At 51.7% G+C, this 23,191-nt stretch overlaps 1 protein-coding gene across 6 annotated transcripts in view; it reads left to right on the top strand.

The window, feature by feature from the left end:
• WSCD2 (WSC domain containing 2) overlaps positions 1–23,104 on the top strand; it is a 115,836-nt gene extending 92,732 nt beyond the window's left edge. For all 6 annotated transcript variants that reach the window (XM_010828691.1, XM_010828690.1, XM_010828694.1 and 3 more), the window contains 5 exons: positions 2,117–2,238; positions 5,611–5,785; positions 11,042–11,206; positions 13,489–13,689; positions 20,727–23,104. In XM_010828691.1, coding sequence (XP_010826993.1) covers positions 2,117–2,238; positions 5,611–5,785; positions 11,042–11,206; positions 13,489–13,689; positions 20,727–21,079 — 1,016 coding nt within the window. In that variant the 3' untranslated portion in view covers positions 21,080–23,104. The remainder of the gene's footprint in view (positions 1–2,116; positions 2,239–5,610; positions 5,786–11,041; positions 11,207–13,488; positions 13,690–20,726) is intronic.
• The last annotated feature ends 87 nt before the right edge of the window (positions 23,105–23,191 follow it).

The raw sequence follows: 23,191 nt of genomic DNA, 5'->3' as shown, positions 1-23,191 counted from the left end.
CTTCACTTGCCCCAAGGGTTAGCATCATGTTTCTGAGATAATCCTCAGCACGTTTTTGCTGACAGTGGGTCTTCAATATTGCCATACAACCTCCCTTTCTAAGTCCTGTCTCTCTCATTTGTCACATGAGAGATTGCTATGGACCTTGCAGAGTTCTCAAGAAGGTAAAATGATATGGCATTTGCAAAGTTCTCAGAAGGGTGGATAACGCATAGAAGTCACCGACACGTAGTAGATCCTCACTAAATGGTTCCTACTTGTGTGCTCCTGGCTTGGATTCACTCGTCAACTGTGTCCTTTGTTTTCTGTGAAAGCTGTGCTTCTAGAAAAAAATGTATTCAACTCAAATTTGAGAACCACGGAACCCAATTTAAAATGGGTATCAATAAGCCTTTAGATAAATTTGACAGGGGCCACTTTTAATTGTTAAAATTTGTCTTTATTATATTAAAAAATAAATGTGCACTCTCAAAAAGGTTGGGAAAGAGGTTTACAGAAAAAAGGTAGAAATAAAAATTGTCTAGAATCCTATCCTGTCCGTCAGAGTTCTCCAGAGAAACAGAACCAGCAGGATATGTGGAAGTGTATAAATTAAGAGATTGGCTTAAGGAAGTGGCTCATGAAATCGTGGAGGTTGGCAGGCCTGTCATCCAGAAGCTGAATTCCTTCTTCTCTGGAAAACCTCTTTTTTCTCCCCCCTCTCATTCTTTCAAATTACTAGACGCAGCTCACCCACATTTCAGAGGGAAAGTGTCCTCAAAGTCAGCTGACTATAGATATTAATCCATCTACAAAAAACTTTCTCAACACCTAGAATAGTGTCTGACCAAACAGCTGGGCACCACAGCCTCATAAGTTGACACAAAACTTAACCATCACACCTACTATTCAGAGATAACCCTCCAGGGATTTATATTGAGAGATAATTTGTGTACACAACTAACATTTTATAATAGGCAGAGTGTCATCTTTTCAGTTTTTATTTGGCATCCTATCTTGACTACATCTTTAGAGAGACGAAGCTCTCTCTAAAGTAGCCTTTAGCCTCCTTATTCTGTATGGGGCATGAATCCCACTGTGTCATCGTTCCACACATTATTTGTCCCACACTTCATTGTTGGACACTGAGGTTGTTTTCAGTCTTTCATGTGTTAGTTTAAATCATTTCTGCAAAGAGCGTTCTTACTGATAAATCTTTATGTCCATCTGTAGTGGATGCAAAAGGTGCCCACCCAAATCCTCTTTACCACCAGTAGCTCAAATCTGCCCCCTTGCCTGAAAAACAATCCTTGACCCAATAGCTTCCCAAATGACAGATGTTGAGGAGGGGTGGGCAGACAAGGCCAAGGTCAGAGCCTATTCCTTAAAGTGGAACCAACCTTGTGATGCCCCTGGCCCTCCAGGCCGAAGGTGGTACCCCGCCAAGGTCACATGCTTACTTAGCTCCTCTCCTCCTCTGTCCTGCTTCCTTCCCACCATTCTCCTGAGAGCACACCTTCAATAAAACACTGTCTCAAGGTGTGCTTCAGGTAAACTCAGCTGAAGACAACAGCTGAGTATTGTTTTGAGGACAACTTTTATTAAAGAGGTAGCAATGGTCTCCAAATTTTCTACTATGTAGCTGGGATGCTTCCAGATTAGGGAATTAAAGGGAATCTCTCCAGTAAATCAGCCTCTTGTAGCACTGCATGGGGCAGACACTCTTGAGGTACCAAGTGTCTCCCCTAAAGCCCAGGATAAGGGGGCAGAGCACCCCAGTGCTGGAAGAAAGAGTGGGAGGACCCTGGACCCCTTGGCTTCCCTCCATCTCAAATGCCCAACCCTCTCCTGAGATCATGAAAATCCTCCATAGCATCTAAGTTACCACCACCAAGGATGTGAAAGTGAGACGCAGGAATGGTGGCAAAGAAGAGGGGATTGGATGGCCCAGCAAGAACATCTCAGCAACCCAGGTTGTGGACAGAGATGCTAGGGCTGAGGACATTCTTGGAATTTTCTAGCTCACGATTCTCCATCATGTCCTTGCCTCCACTGGGCGTCAGTTCATCAGTGCTTCCTTCAGAAGGTGGTTCTCCCAGCCTGCATCTGACTGTTCCTTTTCCCCTTGGCTCTCCAGACGGAAGTGCAGTCTTCCGAGGCTGCTTCCGCAGGCCTGACAACCTCTCCCTGGCCTTGCCCGTGACTGCCGCCATGCCCAACATGTCTGTGGACAAGTGTGTGGACCTCTGCACGGAGAAGGTGAGCCTGCTTCCGCATACGGAATTCCAGGGAGGGTGGTGCGGGGCAGCTGGAGAAGTGAGATGCTTGGCTGGGGGAGCAGCCACCTGGCTGCTCTGAGGAAGGTTGTGACTGTGACATGTGACACAGGAGGGGAATGTGGATCCAAAGGCTGGGAGTTATGCAGGTTCCATTTCTTTCCCTCAGAGGAAGTGTGTTTGTTCTAATAGTGAGGACTGCTCAGGAGTGAGGGTGACGTGTGGACTGGGCCTAGAAGCAGGTGTCGAGGATTGCCAGGTAAAGCCCAGGACAATCCCACTTTGGACGAGAGTGAATTCCCCATCGCTGGAGGTATCCAAGCAGAGGCAGGGCAGGTGTGGCATCAAGAACTTCGGGTACTGGATAGCAGTTGGACTGGATGATCCAACTGGATGGTCCTTTCTCAACCTGAGATCCCTGATGGATGGCTGACTGTTTATCCTTCTTCCCAAATCAGACAGGGAACTCCACAAGAGTAGAGGCTATGCCTAAAACATTTTGTGACCACTCTTGATACCCAGCATGGAGCTAAGCTCATCACTGGCATCCAGTGATATTTGAGAAGCTCCCTCCATCATCCAAGGTGAGCTAATTATATGAGGGTCCACAGGAGAACCCCCCTTCCCCACCACAAGAAAGTGGTTACCCATTTCATTCATCCTCTCAGCTACTATTTGATGAGAACCTCCCTTGTGCCAGGCCCTTGTGCTCAATGCGGGGAGCACAAAGTCAATGAGATGTGGTCTTTATCCTCAGTGATGCTGGCATTGGCTGGGGGCCGCTTTGTGGCTCCTCCTGGGTGCTCAGCCTACACCCCAGCTCCTGAATGCTCCCACCTGTTCTGAGTCATCCTGTTTGGCCGTTTCTTTCATTAAGGCTCCTAATTCACAAAGCACCTTTCAGAAAGATCAAGAGGCAGCAACATTGTAGACACTGCCACTTACTGAGCCCCTCCATGCACCCCTCTGTCCCATGGGTCACACAGCTTACCTCTCACAACAAGGCTAGGAACTGGGAATTTTCCTCCCCATTTCACAGATGATAAAACCAAGGCTCAGACAGGTCAGAAGTCACTTCCCAAGCTCACAGCACAAGCAAGTGGCAGAATGGGTTCAGACACCAAATCTATGGCCTTGACTTCTGAGCTCCCCTGGAGACTCCATGGGCTTCCTAGGTGCACTAGTGGTAAAGAACCCACCTGCCAATGCAGGAGACATAAGAGATGCAGGTTCAGTCCTTGAGTTGGGATGATCCCCTGGAGGAGGGCATGGCAACCCACTCCAGGCTTCTTGCCTGGAGAATCCCATGGACAGGGGAGCCTGGCTGGCTATGGTCCATAGGGTCACAAACAGTCAGACACAACTGAAGCGACTTAGCACCAATGCAGTCAGAGACCCCCACAGTGAGGCTTTCAGGAACTCTTCAAGGTCCAGGAGCCATTCAAGGGCAGCCAGGTAACTTCAGGTCACCAAGCATTTCCTGAGTGCTTGCTCTGCTCCCTGGAGGCCTCCTGGAAGGTCAGGGGTGCTGTTCATAAGATTAAAAAAGATTTGACCATCTTTTGGTCCAGCTTTCTCTCTTGGGCAGGAATCCCCCTCCCATGGTCTCCCCTCCAGGTGGACATCCATCTGTCCTGAGGGCCCAAGGGGAAACTACAGATCAGCTGGTGGTGAGGGACAAACAGGAGATGGTGAGGTCACAGGGCAAACCAGTGTGGAAAGTGTCCTGCTGTACACAGAACGGGAGGAAAGGGAAGGTGTGGGCAGGCTGTGGGGGTGTGTGGGGTACAGGAAGGCCCTGCTGCAAGCCTCCCTCTTCTATTTTCCCCTAATGTCCTTGGAGGGGCCACAGGAGAAAACTGGAGGGGATTAGGTGGACAGGGGTCCAAAGCTGCTTGTGCCAAGTGGTGACGGGTCTGAGACTTAGGGGGTCAGAGGGGGCTTCAGTATGTGTCACCGGCTAGAAAACAGCCTCCATCACGGCCCAGGCTCAGCCACCTGCCTCCCAGCAGCATCTCTCTGATCTTAGGCTAGGTGCTATAGCTCAGATTCAGTATCTGAGAAAGAAACCAGACCTACCATGGCCAAGCTCACCGGATCCAGCCCCAGAGGTATGACCTTGGTTTGTCAGCAGATTATTCGTGGACCAGCTACCAGGGAGAATTCGGCTCCATGGGTCTGAGCAAATTGGACAAAGGACAATCTGTTGCCCTCCAAATCTCAGGTCCAGCCTGCTCCCACTTAGCTCTTCCAAAGAGCAATTAAAGCAATTAGGAGCCTCTCACCAAGGGTCAGACACGACTTAGCGACTGAATCACAACTCCCAGCGAAGACAGTGGTTACGCATGGGTAACGACATCCTCTTTGGCTTAAAAGAACAGTTTCAGACAGCTTTTCCCAAAACATGGGCTTCATACCATGGTCAGCCCCGGAATATTGACTGGGGAGTAATTCATGGCCATGAGAAAAATTTTCCTTTTTCAGTTTTCTTTCAGGTCCTCCAGGAGAAAGCTACTTCTCAGTGCTGCAATGGCTTTAACGCCTCTCTCCACTACACTAATCTCCCTTTTGCAGGAAAATGGAGTTGACCCCAGGGAGTTCTTGGCAGGCAGAGTGCCTAGTTAGAATTTAATCACATGGTTTTGTTTCTATAGTTTTAGGGTCCACAGTATGAAAATATATGAAAATGCTATTTCTCGACCAGGACTACTTTTGAGAGTGATAGAAAAAAGAAGTTCCCTTTGAAATCTGAGTCTCAAAGCATGACTTGAAATTTGTGTCTCAAAAGGAAACAGTTACATGTGCGTGCTCACGCATGCATGTTCAGTCATGTCCAACTCTTCGCGACCCTGTGGACTGTAGCCCTCCAGGCTCCTCTGTCCATGGGCTTTTTTCAGGTGAGAATACTGGAGCAGGTTGCCATTTCCTCCTCTAGGGGACCTTCCCAACCCAGGGATCGAACCCAAGTCTGCTTCTCCTGCGTTGGCAGGAGGATTCTTTACCACTTGTACCACTTGGGAAAACAAAAAGTAAAACTATGTGGGGCGATGGGCATGCTAATTAGCTTCACTGTGGTGATTATTTCACAGTGTATGCATATATCAAAACATCAAGGCATACGCCTTAAATAAATGCCATTTTATCTGTCAATTATAGCTCAAGAAAGCTGGAAAATATAATAGTACAGGAAGTACGCAGACAGGACAGAATCTTCCTAGTGAAGCTTGGGGACCCTCGAGTCAGGGAGGGTGATGGAGAAGGCGGTGGTTGGAACACAAATCCTGTTTGCATCCAGAGTCCAGGCTGCCTGGGGATTCAGTGATTTTCTTCCCTTCCTCTCTCACGTCATCCCCAGGAGTACCCGCTGGCGGCCCTTGCGGGCACTGCCTGCCACTGTGGCTTCCCCACCACTCGGTTCCCCCTCCACGAGAGAGAGGACGAGCAGCTCTGTGCCCAGAAGTGCAGTGCGGAGGAGTTCGAGAGCTGCGGGACCCCCAGTTACTTCATCGTGTACCAGACGCAGGTCCAAGGTAAGCCAGCCCCCACCACCAGAAGCTCTCCCAGTGGCCACCTGCCACCCAGAGGTGCTCCAGCCAGCCCATCAGCAGGCTAGGGGGCAGAGGGCAGAGGCAGGGCTAGCGGGCGTGGCCAGGCTTGGAGACCCTGGAGGGGCAGCACAGGGAGGGCCCTCGGCAAGCGGGATGGTTCTGGAGACCTTCCTCTGCAGCCCTCACACTGAGCACCCCCTTGGTGTCTCTTCCTGTAAAGGCGGCAGAGAGATTGAGCGAAAAGACATCTGAACTGGGAGTGGGAGACTTGGGTCTTCAACACAGACCTCCAGCCAGATCACTCACATGATCCTGGGCAAGTCATTTCTCCTTTCTGGGCCTCGGTTTCTCCATCTGTAAAATGAAGCTGTAGATTGTTGGCCTTCCAGTTCTAGGAGCCTGCAAATTTATAATTTTTTCTTCTTTTTCTCCATCTTACTCATCCTTTCTACTTTCTCCCTTTGCCAGTAGAACCCACACCTAATGTTTATCTCCTCTTCCACCTCCTGGGGGTACCAGGCAGTGATGATGATGGTGATGATGATGGTGATGATGGTGATGGTGGTGATGATGGTGATGGTAGTGATGGTGATGGTGATGATGGTGGTGACAATGGTGATGATAATGGTGGTGATGATAGTGATGGTGATGATGGTGATGATGGTGATGGTGGTGATGATGGTGATGGTGGTGATGGTGATGGTGATGATGGTGGTGACAATGGTGATGATGATGGTGGTGATGATAGTGATGATGATGGTGGTGATGATGGTGATGGTGATGATGATGCTGATGGTCATGATGATGGTGATGCTGATTATGGGGATGATGATGATGGTGATGATAGTGATGATGATGGTGGTGACAATGGTGATGATGATGGTGATGGTGGTGGTGGTGACAATGGTGATGATGATGGTGATGCTGATTATGGGGATGATGGTGATGATGATGGTGGTGGTGGTGATGATAGTGATGGTGATGGTGGTGGTGATGATAGTGATGATGATGGTGGTGATAATAGTGATGGTGATGATGGTGGTGATGATGGTGATGGTGATGATAGTGATGGTGATAATGACAGTGATGATGGTGGTGGTGATGGCACTTAGGGACTTTCTTTGTTCCAGACTCATTGTTGAATCCTTTGCATGCATTTTCTCACTGATTGCCCTCAGCTTTCCTATGAGGCAGGAACAGTCATTATGCCTCCTTTACAGGTAGAGAAACTGAGACTCAGAACAGGACTTACCTGAGGTCATGGAGTTTATAAAATTTCTAGATGAAAATCTTTTCTCCTGCTAGAGGCATGATGAAGGGTGAGTGGCACTCGGAAAGGTAACTTGTTGGGGTGCTCGGCCCAAAGAAAACCTGCAAAGGAGTACTCCAACGTCTGAGAACACTCTCCACCTATACGTGTCAGCCTGTGCCAAGCCTCATCTCATTTAATTATAGAAGGCCCACAGTAAGCCTATGATCAGGGCAGTATCATCCCCATTTTACAGATGGGAGAACCAAGATTCAGAGGGCTTGAGAACTGGCCACAATCACACATCTGCAAGAGTGGTTTGCTCTCAGGTTTCTGACTTCAAAGGCCATGCTAGAAACCTCTGACCACAGGGCGAAGGACACTACGCACACCCTCTGAAACCTGGAGAACTAACAAAACACCACTGGGCTAGACTTCCTCTTCATCTCCCAGGACCCTAGCCCATGTACAATTGGGCAGGTTGAGCACTGCACAAGCACAGCCTGAAGGAAGAGTGATGCTTGAGCGCTAGCCTGTGCTCTGCCCGTTGTGCTGTGCACTCCGGACGACAGTGCATCTGCTCAGGGGAGGCAGGGGTACCTTGATCTGATTTGCACAAAGGTGCTGTAAGAGCTAGCGGCAGCCCCAGCAGCAGGCTGCCCCTGTGTGGCCTGATGTGGGGTAGTGGCGGCCAACTGCGGCTTCCTCCCTGGCAGCTGATCCTGCTAAGAGCTCAGCGAGCAGGAATGTATTTAGCCAGGGTGGCCTCTAGCTTTATTTACACTCCAGTCAGGAAGGATGAGCTTTTGTTAGTTTCCAGGAAGTGTTGGATAGTCTGTACAGAACTGTGTAGCTACAGGTTGGGGGAAGGGTCACACTCAGCTTAATTATCCCGTGACCAGGAGCAGCCTTGATGGGAACAGGACACTGGAGTCTACTCAGTAGCCCCTGACTGACAGGTTTGCTCATTCCCAGGCCACTACTGCTCTCAGTTTCCCACATCGCACTTGCAGGCCCCGCACCCCAGGGAGGTTTGAGAGTCACGTAGTTCATGAGGCCACCAAGAGCATGGTCCACGAAGACTGCCATTTATTGAGCACCACTGTGTGCCAGGGACTATCTGAGCTCTTTAGACTGAATTAACTCATCTAATGCTCACAACAGTCCAACGACATAGGTACTGCGATTATTACCGTTTTACAAACATGGCAACTCAGCACAGAGAGGCTGAAGAACTCGGCCAGGGCCACATAGCTAAGACAGAGCAGAGCTGGGATTCAGACCGAGGCGACTTGGGTCCTGAGCCTGCACTCCTAATCTCAGCTTCTCAACATGCCCTGCGCATGCTCCCCGTGCATTGTCCGTCTGATCCCGTAAGGTTTACTTTACAAGTGAGGAAACCGAGGCTCAGGGAGGTGAAAAGCCTTGCTCAACATCGCACAGCTAGGCCACAATCATCCTGGACTGCGGCCAGGCCTGTCTGGTTCCGACTATGTACTACACTGCCTCCAGCATTTGTTTTGATTTGTGGAGCTTAAGAACCAAATACACTTCCTTTTTAATGCTGAAAATAAGCACCTTTACTTCGCCTCCCAGACAGTAGTTAAATGGAGACTTCTATTTTCAGGGGAAATTGAGGGGCCCAGTTCTTTCTCTCTCCCAACATTTTATTATGAAAAAAATGTCAAAGCTCCAGGAAAAAAAATAGGAAGAGTTACACAGTGAACATGCTAGACTTATCCTACAGATTTTACATTTCTCAACGTTATGGTCTGTTCATTTTCTCATGCATCTCTTCATTTCTCTATCCCTCAATTTTTCTTCCTGGATGCATTTCAAAGTAGTTGCAACATGATTACATTTCAGTCCTCCTATCACTAATTGTAATTCAATATTTGCTTATGGTTTTTCAAAGTAACATTTACATAGAGCAAAATGCACAAATTTTGAGTGTACTGTTCAATGCCAACTGGGTCCTATCAAATCCACACCCTGTCAAAATTATAGAACATAACCATGCTCCAGAAAGTTTTGTATATAGGCTCCTTTTTTGCAATATGTTCCCATGAAAACTATTCCCAGACACCTGCTTGGCTTGATAAAGATGCTTTTCCACTTGTTTGTTTTCCCAAAGTCTGCTGTCCTCTGAACAAACAGATTAAATGTGCATGGCAGGGGAAGAGAGCTGGTCTCTGGCTAGTAGCATCATTACTAAGAGCTCACAGTGTGTGAGCCCTGTGTTCACACTCAATATCTGTTCTCTCTTCTGACCTTTCTGAGAACCCCAGGATGTCACCATTATCAGCGTCCCATGGTACAGGTGAGAAAGCTGAGGTTTATTCAGATCCATCATTTTTCCAAGGATACCTACCCAGCAAGGAGGTGGCAGAATTGGAATTTAAGTTTAGGACTTCAGACTTTCCCCTTGAAGGGCTCTTTTGAGAAAGCAGTGTGGCTTGTGATGAGACTTCGATAATGGCAGCTAATACAGAACAGGAAAGACCAGGGTACCATCTTGGAAGGATTCTAAGGGCAAGATGATGGCGGGTAGCAGATGCTACCACGTTAACAAAGCAAGGGAAGGCTGGATTGAATGGTGGATGGTCACTGGTGACTTTAGCAGAAGCTGATTCTGTGCAGTGAGCAGGGCGGAGTCAGGAGGAGCCCCATGAAACGGTGGAAGGAGGAAATGGGATAGGGGGGTGGACAACTCTGCCAAAAGTGAGACTGAATGGGGTGTGGAGTGAAAGTGTTAGTCGCTGAGCCATGTCTGACTCTTTGAGACCCCATGGTCTGTAGCCCACCAGGCTCCTCTGTCCATGGGATTCTTCAGGCAAGAATACTGGAGTGGGTTGCCATGCCCTTCTCCAGGGCATCTTCCTGACCCAGGGATCGAACTCAGGTCTCCTGCATTGCAGGCAGATTCTTTACTGTTTGAGCCACCCGGGAAACCACAGGGGTGCAGAGAGAGAGTGCTTACTGGAGGGGGACTTTTATTTTTAAAGATGGAGCTATTTGTTCATGTTTGAATGCTAATAATCAAGTCAGCTGAAAGAGAGAGAGAGAAGACATAGGGAAAATAGATGGAGTTATGAGCTGGGGGAGGAGAAAGGAGATGGAACAGACGCTAGAGCAAGGGTCACTCCCTTCTTCCCAGAAAGTGGGGGCATAGGGGAGGAGAGAGGCTGAGAGAGCAGGCTTGGGGCTCAAGGGGCAGGAGAGCCAGGGCAGGGGAGGGAGGGGGGCTTGCCTGCCATGACTTTATGGTAAGGATTGAGGTCATCGGTCCAGGCTGAAGAAGCAGTGGTAGGGCCAAAAATCCAGGATTCTTTCCTCTTCCTTTTCCATTGCCGAATCTCCTTTGCTGGGCCATCACCTATTAAAAAAAAAATCACCACTGTGACCTCTTAGCTCCAGGAGGGGCTGCAGTGGGAGATGCCGAGACATAACACTTTGCATCAGCCCTGACGGTCGTGGCTGAGGGACCAGCGCCCCTGACACTGCCCAGTCAGGCAGGAGCAGAGCACAGATGGGCCCGGTGCTGGCAGGTGCGGAGGTTGGAAGGGAGAGCGGGTGGGTGGCATGAGCCCCGGAGGGTGCAAGGGCCAGGCTGCACAGAGCTTGGAGGTCCAGGTGAAAACCTTGGCCTGGGCCCCATGCAGATGGCTGCCATGTGTGGGTTTTAACCTGGAGGAAAGCATGGGGGTGATAAGACAGAGCCTCACTGTTCAGGTGAGAAACTGAGGTTGGTGAGAAGGCTCGTCCTCCTGGCTAGCTTTTATTGAACCCCTACTGTGTGTGCATCCTTCTTTCATATATTATCTCATAACCCTGTTCCCATTTCCAGATAAGGAGATGACCGGCTCGCAAAGCACCAGCTCTCACAGCTGGAAAGTGGCAGGGTTGAGACTCACACCCTGTCCCTTCTGGACAGTCTCCTTCCGATCGGCCCCTGCCCCTAACCCCTGTCTGTGCCCTGCCCTCTGCAGACAACCGCTGCATGGATAGACGGTTCCTCCCAGCCAAATCCAAGCAGCTCATTGCTCTGGCCAGCTTCCCGGGAGCCGGCAACACGTGGGCTCGCCACCTGATCGAGCTGGCCACAGGCTTCTACACTGGCAGCTACTACTTCGATGGTTCTCTGTACAACAAAGGTGAGGAGGCACGGGGGAATGGGGACCGGACCCCCTAGAAGGACATGGGAGTACCCCTTTCTAAGCACCTACTGTATGCCACTCAGCTCTCCCAGGCATGTTGTTTGAGACCTACTATGTGCTTGGTGAGCTTCCCTGATGGCTCAGATGGTAAAGAATCTGCCTGCAATGCTGGAGACCTAGGATCGATCCTTGGGTCAGGAAGGTCCCCTGGAGAAGGGAATGGCTCCCCACTCCAGTATTCTTGCCTGAAAAATCCCATGGACAGAGGAGCTTGGCGGGCTACAATCCATGGGGTCACAAAGAGTCGGACATGACTGAGGGACTAACACTTTCACATGCTTAGTATCTTCCCTTCACTTCACATCCCACAAACATTTCCTGAGATCATGTCGTTGGTATCTCACCTGCATCCGTTTATCAAGCACCTACTATGTGTCTGGGACCTTCCTTCCATTTAAGTCATTCCTTGAGCTCTTACTGTATGCTGGGCACCTCCTGCGGGAAACTGAGGCCCAAAAGGCAACAGGATATCCCAAATCACTCATTGAGTTGGAAACACAGCCAGTATCTTGAAAGCCTAGTACATTAGCATTCTAATTGGCTTTGAACAGACCACCCAAATGCCTTGGCTCTCACGGGCACGAGAGGCCGAAATGGTGAAGAGCATAGTCTTGGGCGGCATCGTGGCTTGGGTTTGAACCTTAGCTCTGCCTCTTGCCAGCTCTGTAACTTGGGAAAGTTATTTCATGTCTCTGGGACTCGATTTCCTTATCTATCAAATAAAACCCTCATAGGATTACTGACAGGATCAAGGTGTCTACGACATGTAAAGGGCTTAGAGCAGTGTCCGGCACAGAGCTGGTGCTCTAGAAGCCCCCACAGGCTACCCAGAACTTCTTTCAGTTCCTCAGCTTTTGAAATGAAAACCTGATCAGGTCCCTCCTTCCTTTTGTGTTAAACCTTCCAAGGACTGTTTAGTCTTTCTGGTCCAGTGGTGGTGTGAGTGGTAAAGAGCCCAGCTGCCAGTGCAGGAGACAGAAGAGAAGCAGGTTCGATCCCTGAGTTGAGAGGATCCCCTGCAGGAGGGCACGGAACACAACCCCATATTCTTGCCTGGAGAACCCCATGCACAGAGGAGCCTGGTGGGCTAGGGCTACAGTCCATGGGATCGTAAAGAGTCAGACATGGCTGAAGCGACTCAGCACAGACTTAACTCATCATCACAACCCCCACAGCCCTCTCTGGCCTTATGCTCCCCTCTCGCCCTCTGCTGTCCTGTACCAATCGCTCATGTGTGACACACTTCTTCCCGTCCTCCACAGGACCTTTGACTGGCTCTTCTCACCTGGGATGGTAAACTCTTCCCCATCCTTCAGTTCTCAGCCTAAGAACCTCCTTGCCCCAGGAAGCCTTTCTGGATGGTGCCTGACTGGGTCAGTGATCTTGGCCAGGCTGGCTGGGCCGCTCAGCTCCAGACTGCAGGTTGGGCCCATGTCTGTTCCGTGGGTCTCTCACCCTCTAGGACCAACAGCTTTCCAGGGCGTGTCCCTCTCGCAGTGACAGCAGAAACACATGCGTGTGCTGCGCTCAGTGTGCTTAGTCATGTCTGACTCTTGCGACCCCCGTGGACTGCAGCCCTGCAGGCTCCTCTGTCCATGGAATTCTCCAGGCAAGAATACTGGAGCGGGTTGCCGTTTCTTTCAACGGGGAATCTTCCCGACCCAGGGATGGAACCTGTGTCTCTTGCATCTCCTGCCTTGGCGGGGGGGATTCTTTACCACTGAGCCACCTGGGATGCCCCCAAAATACATACAAGTGAACAGAAACGTGCTGGGTCCTGAGACATTGGCCAAGACCCATTTCCGTCCCCAGTCCATTGGCCAAAGCAAGCCATACGGCCATTCCCAGCATCAGTGGGGTGGAAATGCGGACTTTTCCCTAAGGGGAACCCTCAGGTAGATCACGTCAGGGCCCCCATCATGGCACCTGGGTGTGAATACTCCTCTTCTGCAGTCCTACCCAGGGCAGTGACTTTACATCCATGTCACTATTTGAATAGTCTGGCTCTCAAGAACTGTGACCGCTGGATGCTTTTGCAAGTCATTTTCTCCCCCGCTCCCTGGCACATAGTAGGCGCTCAATAAACATGCGAGTGACTGAATGAGTGGACGAGTGAATGTCTGAGGATCCTGGAGGTGGCCCGGGACGGGGTGGGGCAGGCCTCCTGTCTCCCCCAGCTCACTGCTGTATCCCCTGGCCCCCTCCCCGGCTGCGGGAAGGGTTCAAAGGTGAGCGGGACCATTGGCGCAGTGGGAGGACCATCTGCATCAAGACGCATGAGAGTGGCCAGAAGGAGATTGAGGCCTTCGACGCGGCCATCCTGCTCATCCGCAACCCCTACAAGGCCCTCATGGCGGAGTTCAACCGCAAGTACGGCGGACACATTGGCTTCGCTGCCCACGCCCACTGGAAGGGCAAAGGTACCACTTGGGAGTGGGGGCCGGGCGCCGGGGTGCCAAGGGCAATGCGAGGGACCAGGGCTGTCTCCTGCCAGGGATCCAGGAGGGCACCCTTGAGGGCATGTGTGAGGTCCCAGGTCCAACTTAGAGCTCAGAAGGTATGCCTCCCACATGCCACCCAGCCCACGAGCATCACCCTCTGTGAGCCAGGCTGTTACATGGCATAGAGGTTAGGGGTTGAGCTCTGGAGCAAGACTCCCTGAGTTCAAATTCAACTCCACTACTTCCAGAAAAGGCTCCTTCGCCTCCATGAACTTGGATTGTCCAGTTTATAAAGTGGAAGTGATAAAACTCAAGAAGTCAGCCCTTTAGAAGCACTCAATACACCCTCATGTAATTGATAATGGGATCTATTGGAGAAGGGAATGGTAGCCCACTCCAACATTCTTGCCTGGAGAATCCCTCAGACAGAGGAGCCTGGGAGGCCCCAGTCCATGAGGTCGCAAAAAGTCAGACACAGCTGAGCAGCTTTCATTTTTTCCCACACTGATTCAAAGCAGGTTCCAGACCTTTTCCTGGGAATCAGGAGACCTGCACCCATGTCAGTGGCAGAGTGGCCATGAGGTCATCTGTGAGCTCCTGTGAGCATCATTCCAATAAACCCTCCCAGCAGAGGTTAAGTGACTTGCCCTTGGTCACAGCTGGAAAGTCACACTGTCAGTCTCCAAGCGCTGAACTTCATTAAGATGATCTGAGCTTAGTGTTCATCTCTGGTGCTCAGGAGATTCCAGAATGGGAGAATGTCTCTGTGCAGAGCAGTGGCCCCACCGTAGTGGGGGAGAGGTCCAAAGTCAAAACCCCTCAACCCCCCATATCAGTTATCACCCATGTCTCCATTACTGTAATGACAGTCACCTCAGTGTTTGTAAACTCCCACAGTTAACCCTGTGCTGTGGATGGGGCGAGCTAAGTTCAGGGAGGTTGAAGGCGCTCTTCCCAAAAGTGGTGGAGCAGGGGTTTGAACCCAGGGACCACTGAGCTACAATAAAGAACTGATCAGAACGTCCATGGCCACAAATCCTCCCACACAGAGCCCCTGATGCTGAGTAGGTGGTATAAACGTGAGCCCTCCCCGCCTCATTCAGCCTTGAGGAACCAAGCTGCTGCAGCCTTTAGCCCCGAGGGTGTTTCCCACTCCCTCCAAACCTTCCCCATGCCCCCGCCGCCCCCTGACAGCTGCTCCACATTCCAGCCCCTCCCCAGAGAAAACCAGAGCAGACAGGATGACATTAACCCAGCCAATCACACTCAGCACTGATGTCATCGATGAAAACCCTTGGGCCTGCCTGACCAACTGTGTGTGCCCTGGCTTCCCAGTTTGCTCAGGGGCTTGTCTATCCTTTCGCCTGCTGACCCACTCCCTCAGTGGGTGACATTTGTTCCCAAGGGGTAAAAAGGTCTCTGAATTATTTATTTGTAGAACAATCAAAAATGAACATTATTTGTGGCCAGGCTGAGAAGCCCTCAGGCACCAATGGCAGGATCCTGCTCCAGGAGCAGATGCTCTGCTTGCTGAACGGCAAAGGACCCAGGAGGTCGCTGTACCCAGGGGTCCTCATCCCCACCAGCACATCTGAATCCCAGGAGGAGCATGGGAAAATCCCAGTGCTCAGACCACACACTGGACCGCTACAGGGGTGGAGCCTGGACATCTGTATTTTTTAAAGCAGTCTCCAGGCAGGCAAATTGATTCATTCTCCCTGTGGCTCAGATGGTTTAGCGTCTGCCTGCAATAAAGGGGACCCAGGTTCGATCCCTGGGTCAGGAAGATCCCCTAGAGAAGGAAATGGCAACCCACTCCAGTACTTTTGCCTGAAAATCTCCATGGACTGTCGCCTTAGGAGCCTGGTAGGAGATAGTCCACAGAGTCGCAAACAGTAGGACACAACTGAGTGACTTCACTTTCACTTTCACTGTTAATGGGGAAGATGAGGCCCAAAGAGAGATAGGGGCCTGGCAGGATCACTCAGGCACGTGATGGCAAAACTAGACCCAGCTCTCCACCTCCCAGTAATCCTGAAAGTGAAAGAATTAGTCGCTCAGTCTTGTCCGACAACTCTTTTGCAATCCCATAGACTGTAGCCCACCAGGCTCCTCTGTCCGTGAAATTCTCCAGGCAAGAACACTGGAGTGGGTTGCTATTCCTTTCTCCAGGGGATCTCCTGGGTGTGATCCCTGGGTCTCCTGCACTGCAGGCAGCTTCTTTTACCATCTGAGCCACCAAGGAAGCCGACTGCTCCAAATAAGAAGTGTGGGACTCACTTGGGAAGCTCACATGGGACCAGGCACTTAGCAGTCTTTATCTCATTTAAGTCTTCTAATTCCCTGGGAGGTAAGAAGGGCCGCCACCACCACTGGTAGCAGAAAGGCATCCCAGGAAGGGAGCAGGTCACGTGTCTCAGGTGCCAGGAGTTGACTGAGCTGAGATTCAAACCCAGGCGTTAGCCACCAGACTCTCTTACCCTGGGGTGTGTCTGACCTGGTGCATTCAAAGCTTCCCCTCTTCTGGCATAACCCCTCCTCTCAGGTTCAGGCAATTCCTAATTCCCAGGAGCCACCTTCCCTCTTCTTCCCTATTCAGGATGACTGGGAGCTTTAAAACCAGAGATAAGGGAGACATCAGGAGAGGCTGAGCCCAGAGGCTGCAGGGGACGGGGAGTGTGGTGCACACGTCCCGCACTGGGGGGCCTGGGCCCCCTCATTAGTCTGGGATGGTGCTTCCTTCCAGACCTCACCCAGGGCTTCAAGTGCTCTGCCTGAGTGCCTTCCCCAAAGAGCCCCCTCCTCACGGCCCCCACTCTGCCCAGTCCTCCCATTTTCATTAACATCCGACCCCTGGAGGCACTTGAGTTTGAGACCCATGCTTTAGAGTCCTTGTTCCAGCAGCATCAGTATCACTTGGGAATTAGGAACACAGATCCTCAGGTTCCATCTCAGGCTTCCTGGATCAGAACTCACATTTTCACAAGAGTCCTTTCAGAAGCTTCACGTGCACTTTAGAGTTTGAGGATCATTGCTTCAGGACGCCATCGGCCTAGAATGTGAGGGTCACTCCCACCTAAGAGGTCAGCCACTTGCTGAGCATGTCCACCCCACCCTGCCCGTGCCCCTTCCCGGTTACAGCTGGGTTGAGGCTCCTGTCACCCCCCAACCCACCCACCCCCAGCTTTTGGTTCCATAACATTAATTTTACGATCTCCCTGGAGTGAGTCCAAAGCAAAGTTTTATGTGATATGATTACACAAGGTGAATTGTCCTGGATCTGTTTAATGAAACAGAGACCATGTTTAATGATTCCGTGGGGAATTAAATACAGTTAAGCCATTAATCAGGCCCCGGTTCCTCCCATCAACAAGATGAAGCAGAGAGTGGTCAGCCCATGTCCTGCCAGGCCCACGTGAAGAGCAGGCTGGTTCCGGCGGAACCAGCATTCATTACCAGTGGTCCGTGGCGTAGCATGACTTTATTACCCAATTTGAAGGCAGCCATTAATTACCGGGAATCCTGAGCTAATTGTGGGCTTTTGTTTTTCGTTTTTGTTCTTCTTTCCAGTGAAGTCATTCAGGAGCTTCAAGTGAGGTATCTCTGCTATAAGAAAGGGTATGGAGGGAGCACATATCTGCTGCCCATAAAGGACTGGCCACGTGGGGCATCTCAGAGATGCTGGGTACCAACATCAGGACTATGGTAGCCATGGGACTTCCGTGGTATCCCAGTGGTTAAGGCTTCACACTTTCACTGCAGGGGGGTTGAGTTTGATCCCTGGTCAGGGAATCTAGGATTCCACATGCCATGCGGCCAAAAAAATGACAATAATTGTGGCCAACATTTATCCAGCACTTCCTGTGTCTCAGGTCTGGTGGCAGGGTCTGCAAGTCTTATTCCAGTTCCGTTTGTACAGGGGGAGGTTTTAGCAAGGCTTCCATTGTGAAGATGGGTAAACTGAGGCTCAAGGACAGTGCTTGGCGTCCCAAGGTCACACAGCCAATATGAACGCTGGCAATCTGACTTCAAAGTCATCTGTGAACAAACCCGGTGTCTTAGACGACACCTGAAGGTGAGGTGAGTGTTTGTAGACTAGGATCTGGGGCGCAAAGAACACTGGAGATGCGCAGATCAGGTGCTCTTAAAGGGTTTGCCAGGAGGGCAGGAGCCAGGCTCAGTCTGGGATAGATGCAAGTTCGAATCCTGCCACGGATGCCCACTGTGTGGGCTGGGGCAGGTGGCTGCATGTCTCAGAGCCTCCCTTGTTCCCGTGTATATAAAGGAGCTGGTAATTCCTCCTCTCCAGGCTTCTTGTGTGCACTGCCCAAGACAGGGCCTGCGAAGTGCCTGGCACAGCCCCCCAGCTCACAGTAGGTGTTCAAGCAATGTACATTCCCACCCCAGGGAGGTTTGGAATCCACATCTCCCTCCCACTGCATCCAAGGCCAGAGCCATCCCCTGGGGGACCCAGACCATCATGTAGATGTACCCTTCCTTTTCCTAAGGCCCACTCTCCAGGGACCTCTTGAGATGGTCGCAAGCCTGGAAGTCCAGATATGTGGGCTGCTGGGTGACCGATCATCATCCCCGTCCCCCTGGTCTTCTGCCATGGGAGCGGCAGTTGTCCTGAATCTCCAGGGATGCTGTGAGATGATGCAGGAGCAGGGAAACGCTTCCGCAAAATAAGGAAAGCAGACTATACACATGCTAGATTTTTTCCTAATCACACAGATACATCTGGTTTTAACCCATTATAACAGTAAGGGCCCAATTATCTAGATACATTGTAAATAATCTATTTGAAGGCTAAAAAAAAATGCCTCTGTCATCAGCATAAATATTTTCCAAGCAGCCATGGTGTTCCAGGGAGGCGCTGGGGGAGCAGGAGCCTCGCCACAGATTCTGATGTGCTCTGCAAAGAAAGAGGAACCCTTAATCACATCGCCACTTGGCTGCTGGGAATTTCAATTTAGTTCAACAACCATTTATTAAGCCCCTGCTGGGTGTAAGGCAGTGGGAGGGAGTGGGGGGTGAGGCTTTTGTTTTCTGGGAAAGATGGGGGCCTGGAATCAGGCAGGCCTGGTCTGGATGGTGCTTCCCAGCTATGTGACCTTGGGCAAATTACTTCACCTCTCTGAGCCTCCATTTCCTCACTGGTGACAAATGAACAATAGTCTTTTCCTTTCTGGGTAGTCACTATGATTAAATAAGATAAGGGGTGTCCATCATCCATCAGGGGTGAGGATTTAGTTATGAAGGACCAGCTGGGCTCCCCAGCCCAGCTTGGGAAACTTGCTGACCCTCCTTCAATAAAGAGATTCCTCTGAAAGATGCAGGGTGGCACTGCCCCTGTGAGAAGTCCTGGGTTCCCGAGGGTTCCTTCAGGGTTCCTGAGGGTTCCTTCAGGGTTCCTGAGGACCAACCCTTTGACTACTATCCAGCTGGGGCTCAGAATTGAGGCTGCAAATCCCCTTCTCTGTTCCCAGCATCCTTTATGACCCCCCTCTTAGGTTCCCCTTGAGCACAGTTTCAGCAGCTCCAGGGGCTGGCTGGCTGGCTGTCTCTTTGAGGTCTTCTCCAGGGAATTTCCCACATTCTGTTGTAGCCTGTCTTTGGAGCCAGGAGATCCCAAACAAACATTCCCAGTCTTGGTGACAATCCATCCTGTGCTTTTACCGTGGCAAGGAAATGAACAGCACAGAGGAACAGTGTGTGATACTTCAATAAAAAGCAAAGAGAGAATGAATTGGATAGAAAGGTGTCAAGATGACAATGTAAATTTGTTGTTGTTCAGTCACTAAGTCGTATCTGACTCTTTGTGAACCCATGGACTGCAGCACGCCAGGCTTGCCTGTCCTTCACGATCTCCCTGAGTTTGCTCAAACTCGTGCCCATTGAGTCAGTGATATCAGCCAACCATCTCATCCTCTGCTGCCCCCTTCTTCTCTTGCCCTCAATCTTGCCCAGCATCAGGGTCTTTTCCAATGAGTCAACTCTTCGCATCAGGTGGCCAAAGTACTGGAGCTTCAGCTTCAGTACCAGTCCTTCCAGTGAATATTCAGGGTTGACACTGTAAATAATCCGACTTAAACCATGGCCTCAGCCCAGAGGAGGTGCCTGGCTGAGCCTAGGAAATCAGGGAAGATGGCATCTCACCTAAGAACAGAATAATCACGGTGGTAATGATAACCAGCGTTTACTGAGCTTCTACAGGGTACAAGGAGCCATGCTAAAAACTTTGTATGCTTTTTCCAGTTCTGTATACAAAAGCCCTGTTACTACCCTGTGAGAAGAATTGTTACTACACAGGATAGCTATTCCTACATGGGATAACTTGGTAGATAAAAGCCCAGACTTTGAAACCAGACTATTTGGTTTCAAATCCCAGCTCAGCCAGTTTTTCGCTGTGTGACCTTGAGCAAGTTCCTTAACCTCTCTGTGCCTCAGTTCCCCCCTTCTGTTAAATGAAGAAAACGAGGATGCCTGCCTCACAGGGTTGTTGTGAGAAATATGTGAATTGATAGCTATATTAGTATATCACTGCATGTTAAAATATGGGCTTCCCAGGTGGCTCGGCGGTAAAGAATTTGCCTGCTCATGCGGGAGATGCAGGCTCAATCCCTGGGTCGGGAAGATTTCCTGGAGAAGGAAATGGCAATCCACTGCAGTATTCTTGCCTGGAAATCTCGTGGACAGATGAGCCTGGTGGGCTACCGTCCTTGGGGTCACAAAAAGAGTCGGACACAACTGAGCGACTGAGCACGCCTGCCTGTTAAAATATAGAAACAGAGTAGCAAAGATTTATATGTCTGTGCCTGGTGTGGCGTAAGCCCCAGACAGATGTCTTGGGTCTCCCTAAAGAGCAGGAAGGACTAAGACTGTTCCAGGCAGAAGCAGCAGCCCGGAGGCGGGAGGCGGGGGGCGAGTCTGGCTGTTTCAGGGCTCAGCGGTGGTGGTGGAGCGTATGCAGCGCACGCACGTCGGGCCCACGCCTCCCCTCTCTGTCCATGCAGAGTGGCCGGAGTTCGTGAGGAACTACGCCCCGTGGTGGGCCACTCACACGCTGGACTGGCTCAAGTTCGGCAAGAAGGTGCTGGTGGTGCACTTTGAGGACCTGAAGCGTGACCTCTTCGTCCAGCTGGGCCGCATGGTGGGCCTCCTGGGTGTGGCTGTCAGAGAGGACCGGCTGCTGTGCGTGGAGAGCCAGAAAGACGGCAACTTCAAGCGCTCGGGGCTTCGCAAGCTGGAGTACGACCCCTACACGGCGGACATGCAGAGGACCATCTCCGCCTACATCAAGACGGTGGACGCGGCGCTCCGGGGGAGGAACCTCACGGGCGTGCCTGACGACTACAACCCCAGATGATGGATGATCAGACCGGGGCAGGGGGCGGGCCGTTCAGACCCAGCAGGCCCCAGGGCGCTCCGGGCCCCTGGGGAGCCCCACCCGCCAGTCCACTCTTCCGTGTAGGTAGGGACCATCCCCTTGGCCTAGCGTTGGCCTCCAATGAGTTTCCCGCATGACGAAGGAAGCTCAAGGGAAGAGATGGTGCAGGCACCTCCCACCGACTCGCAACCGCCCCACCCCACCCCTTGGAGATGGAGGGGTGGCCGGTTTGGGGAGTTCCCGCCGCCTGGACCCTGCTCTGTCTCCGGTGTCCCTGCCCCCCGCACCTGTGGGAAAGAGGGCTCCTGGGTGTCCCAGAGATCGGGGTTCCTCACCACGGGTGTGGAGGATCCTGGCACAGAGCTAAAGGGAATGGCCCAGACTCACCCCCCTGCTGGGCTGAGCGCTCGTAGCCGCCCCGTCCTTCCCCACCCAGGAAGCGCGGTGACAGGGTTTATCCGGGCGACTTCTGTCGGCAGGAAGATTGCTGGGAGGTTTCTCCATGGGCTTAGGTTTCTGACATTCTGTGGGTCAGAGAGGCCCTGGCTCTCAGGGTAGGTTAACTGGGGCCACCGGGTGGGGTCACAGGCATCTGGACCCCCCACGTGGCGTGTCCACTTCGGGACCTGGGATTCTGCCCTTTCCTCACCTGCTGTATCCAGGAGGTGACCCGCTTCCAGGGGTGACACCTCTCTCCACCGTGGGGTCCCACGCATTGATCTGACACTGCCCTTCCGACCCCTACCAGCAGGTCCTCTGCTGTCCAGGCGGGAGAACACGCGTGCCCCAAATCACATGACCTGTGACCGAGAGAGAGCCCCACAACCTTCCCAGACCAGCGACCCCCGCTTTGGTCGTAGTCCAGGGGGGCTCTTTAAGGAAAGGGGTGATGGGATGGTTCCTCGTGTCCATACAGACGCTGCTCTTTCGATGCTGAGACGTCCAACCAAAGGACTGGGTGGCTGATCATCCGTCTTAGAAAGCATCAAGTTCCAGGATTCCCTCTCTCCCCTCACCTTGGGCACCCGTGGTTTCGCATCCGGCCCACACCTGCGTACCTGCACCACCACCCCCCACCATGTAGATGCAAAAGCCATAGGTCACAGCTCCTTGCTGTTCTGTCTGGAACAACCCCCCCAAGCAGCCCCCTCTGAAGCCTTGGGGTGCAGGTAAATGCTCATTCCCAAATAGCCAAGAGACTATGGAGAAGGCGAGTGTAAAGAGATATATTTTTCTAAGAGGAATATGACTCATACATTCCACCCCCTTGGAACCTGGCCACGCAAAGGGAAGGGCTGGGGGATCGGACCCGTTGCCCTCATCCCTGAGCCTCTCATCTTTAGGATTCGGGCCACCCCAGGGCCCGGCCAGGGGCTCTGAATGTATTTTGTACCAAATTTCTTTTCCCCAGGCAAATTTCTAGTCTTCTTTCTTGAAGCATCAGAGGGCTTGGCCTCCCCACCCTGTAAGAGGTCAGCTCTCTCTCTGGGAGACTCTGGGTCCAAGACCTGGGCCATTTCTTTGCCAGTGGTCTCTTCAGGCCACCAGCCTCTATCTGAAGACTCCTCAGGTCAACACCATCATTAAAAGCAAGTTTGTTGATAATTCTACCACGTGATGGAGTGTCATGTAAGGCAAGGTCACAAATGGGATGTTTTTTCTTCTGTGTGTGTGTGTATGTGTATGTGTGTGTGTGTATGAAACAGGAATGTTCTGGGTGCGTCATTGCTCTTGTGTCTGTGCAGCTGTAAAGAACTGTGTGTCTTGGTGTTCAGAACTGTCTCTGCCTCTGTGTTCAGCCGCCCTTCTGTGTGGGGAGACTGCACCCCACCAGCTGTCGTGATGACCGCTCCATGTCTGGTGTGTCTGTGTGCCCCCTTCTCCAAACCCCGACCCTTGGGGAGGAAGGAGAGTGTGGTGGTCCGGCGGTCCCCAGGGCCCGGGACATGCCCGGCCTGCAAGCTGGGACCCCGGGTTCCCACCCCGCTGTCTCCCCCAGCGCGTTGTGACTCCAGGACCCAAGGAGAAGCATCAGGGCCTGCACCTGCTGATGGCGGGATTGCCTCCTGATTTCTCCAGGAACCCCGAGGC

Source organism: Bison bison, unplaced genomic scaffold (genome assembly GCF_000754665.1).
Source record: "Bison bison bison isolate TAMUID 2011002044 unplaced genomic scaffold, Bison_UMD1.0 scf7180017864495, whole genome shotgun sequence".
Classification (NCBI taxonomy): domain Eukaryota; kingdom Metazoa; phylum Chordata; class Mammalia; order Artiodactyla; family Bovidae; genus Bison; species Bison bison.
The sequence above is the reverse complement of the archived record's forward strand: the minus strand, read 5'-3'. Positions and strand labels throughout refer to the sequence as shown.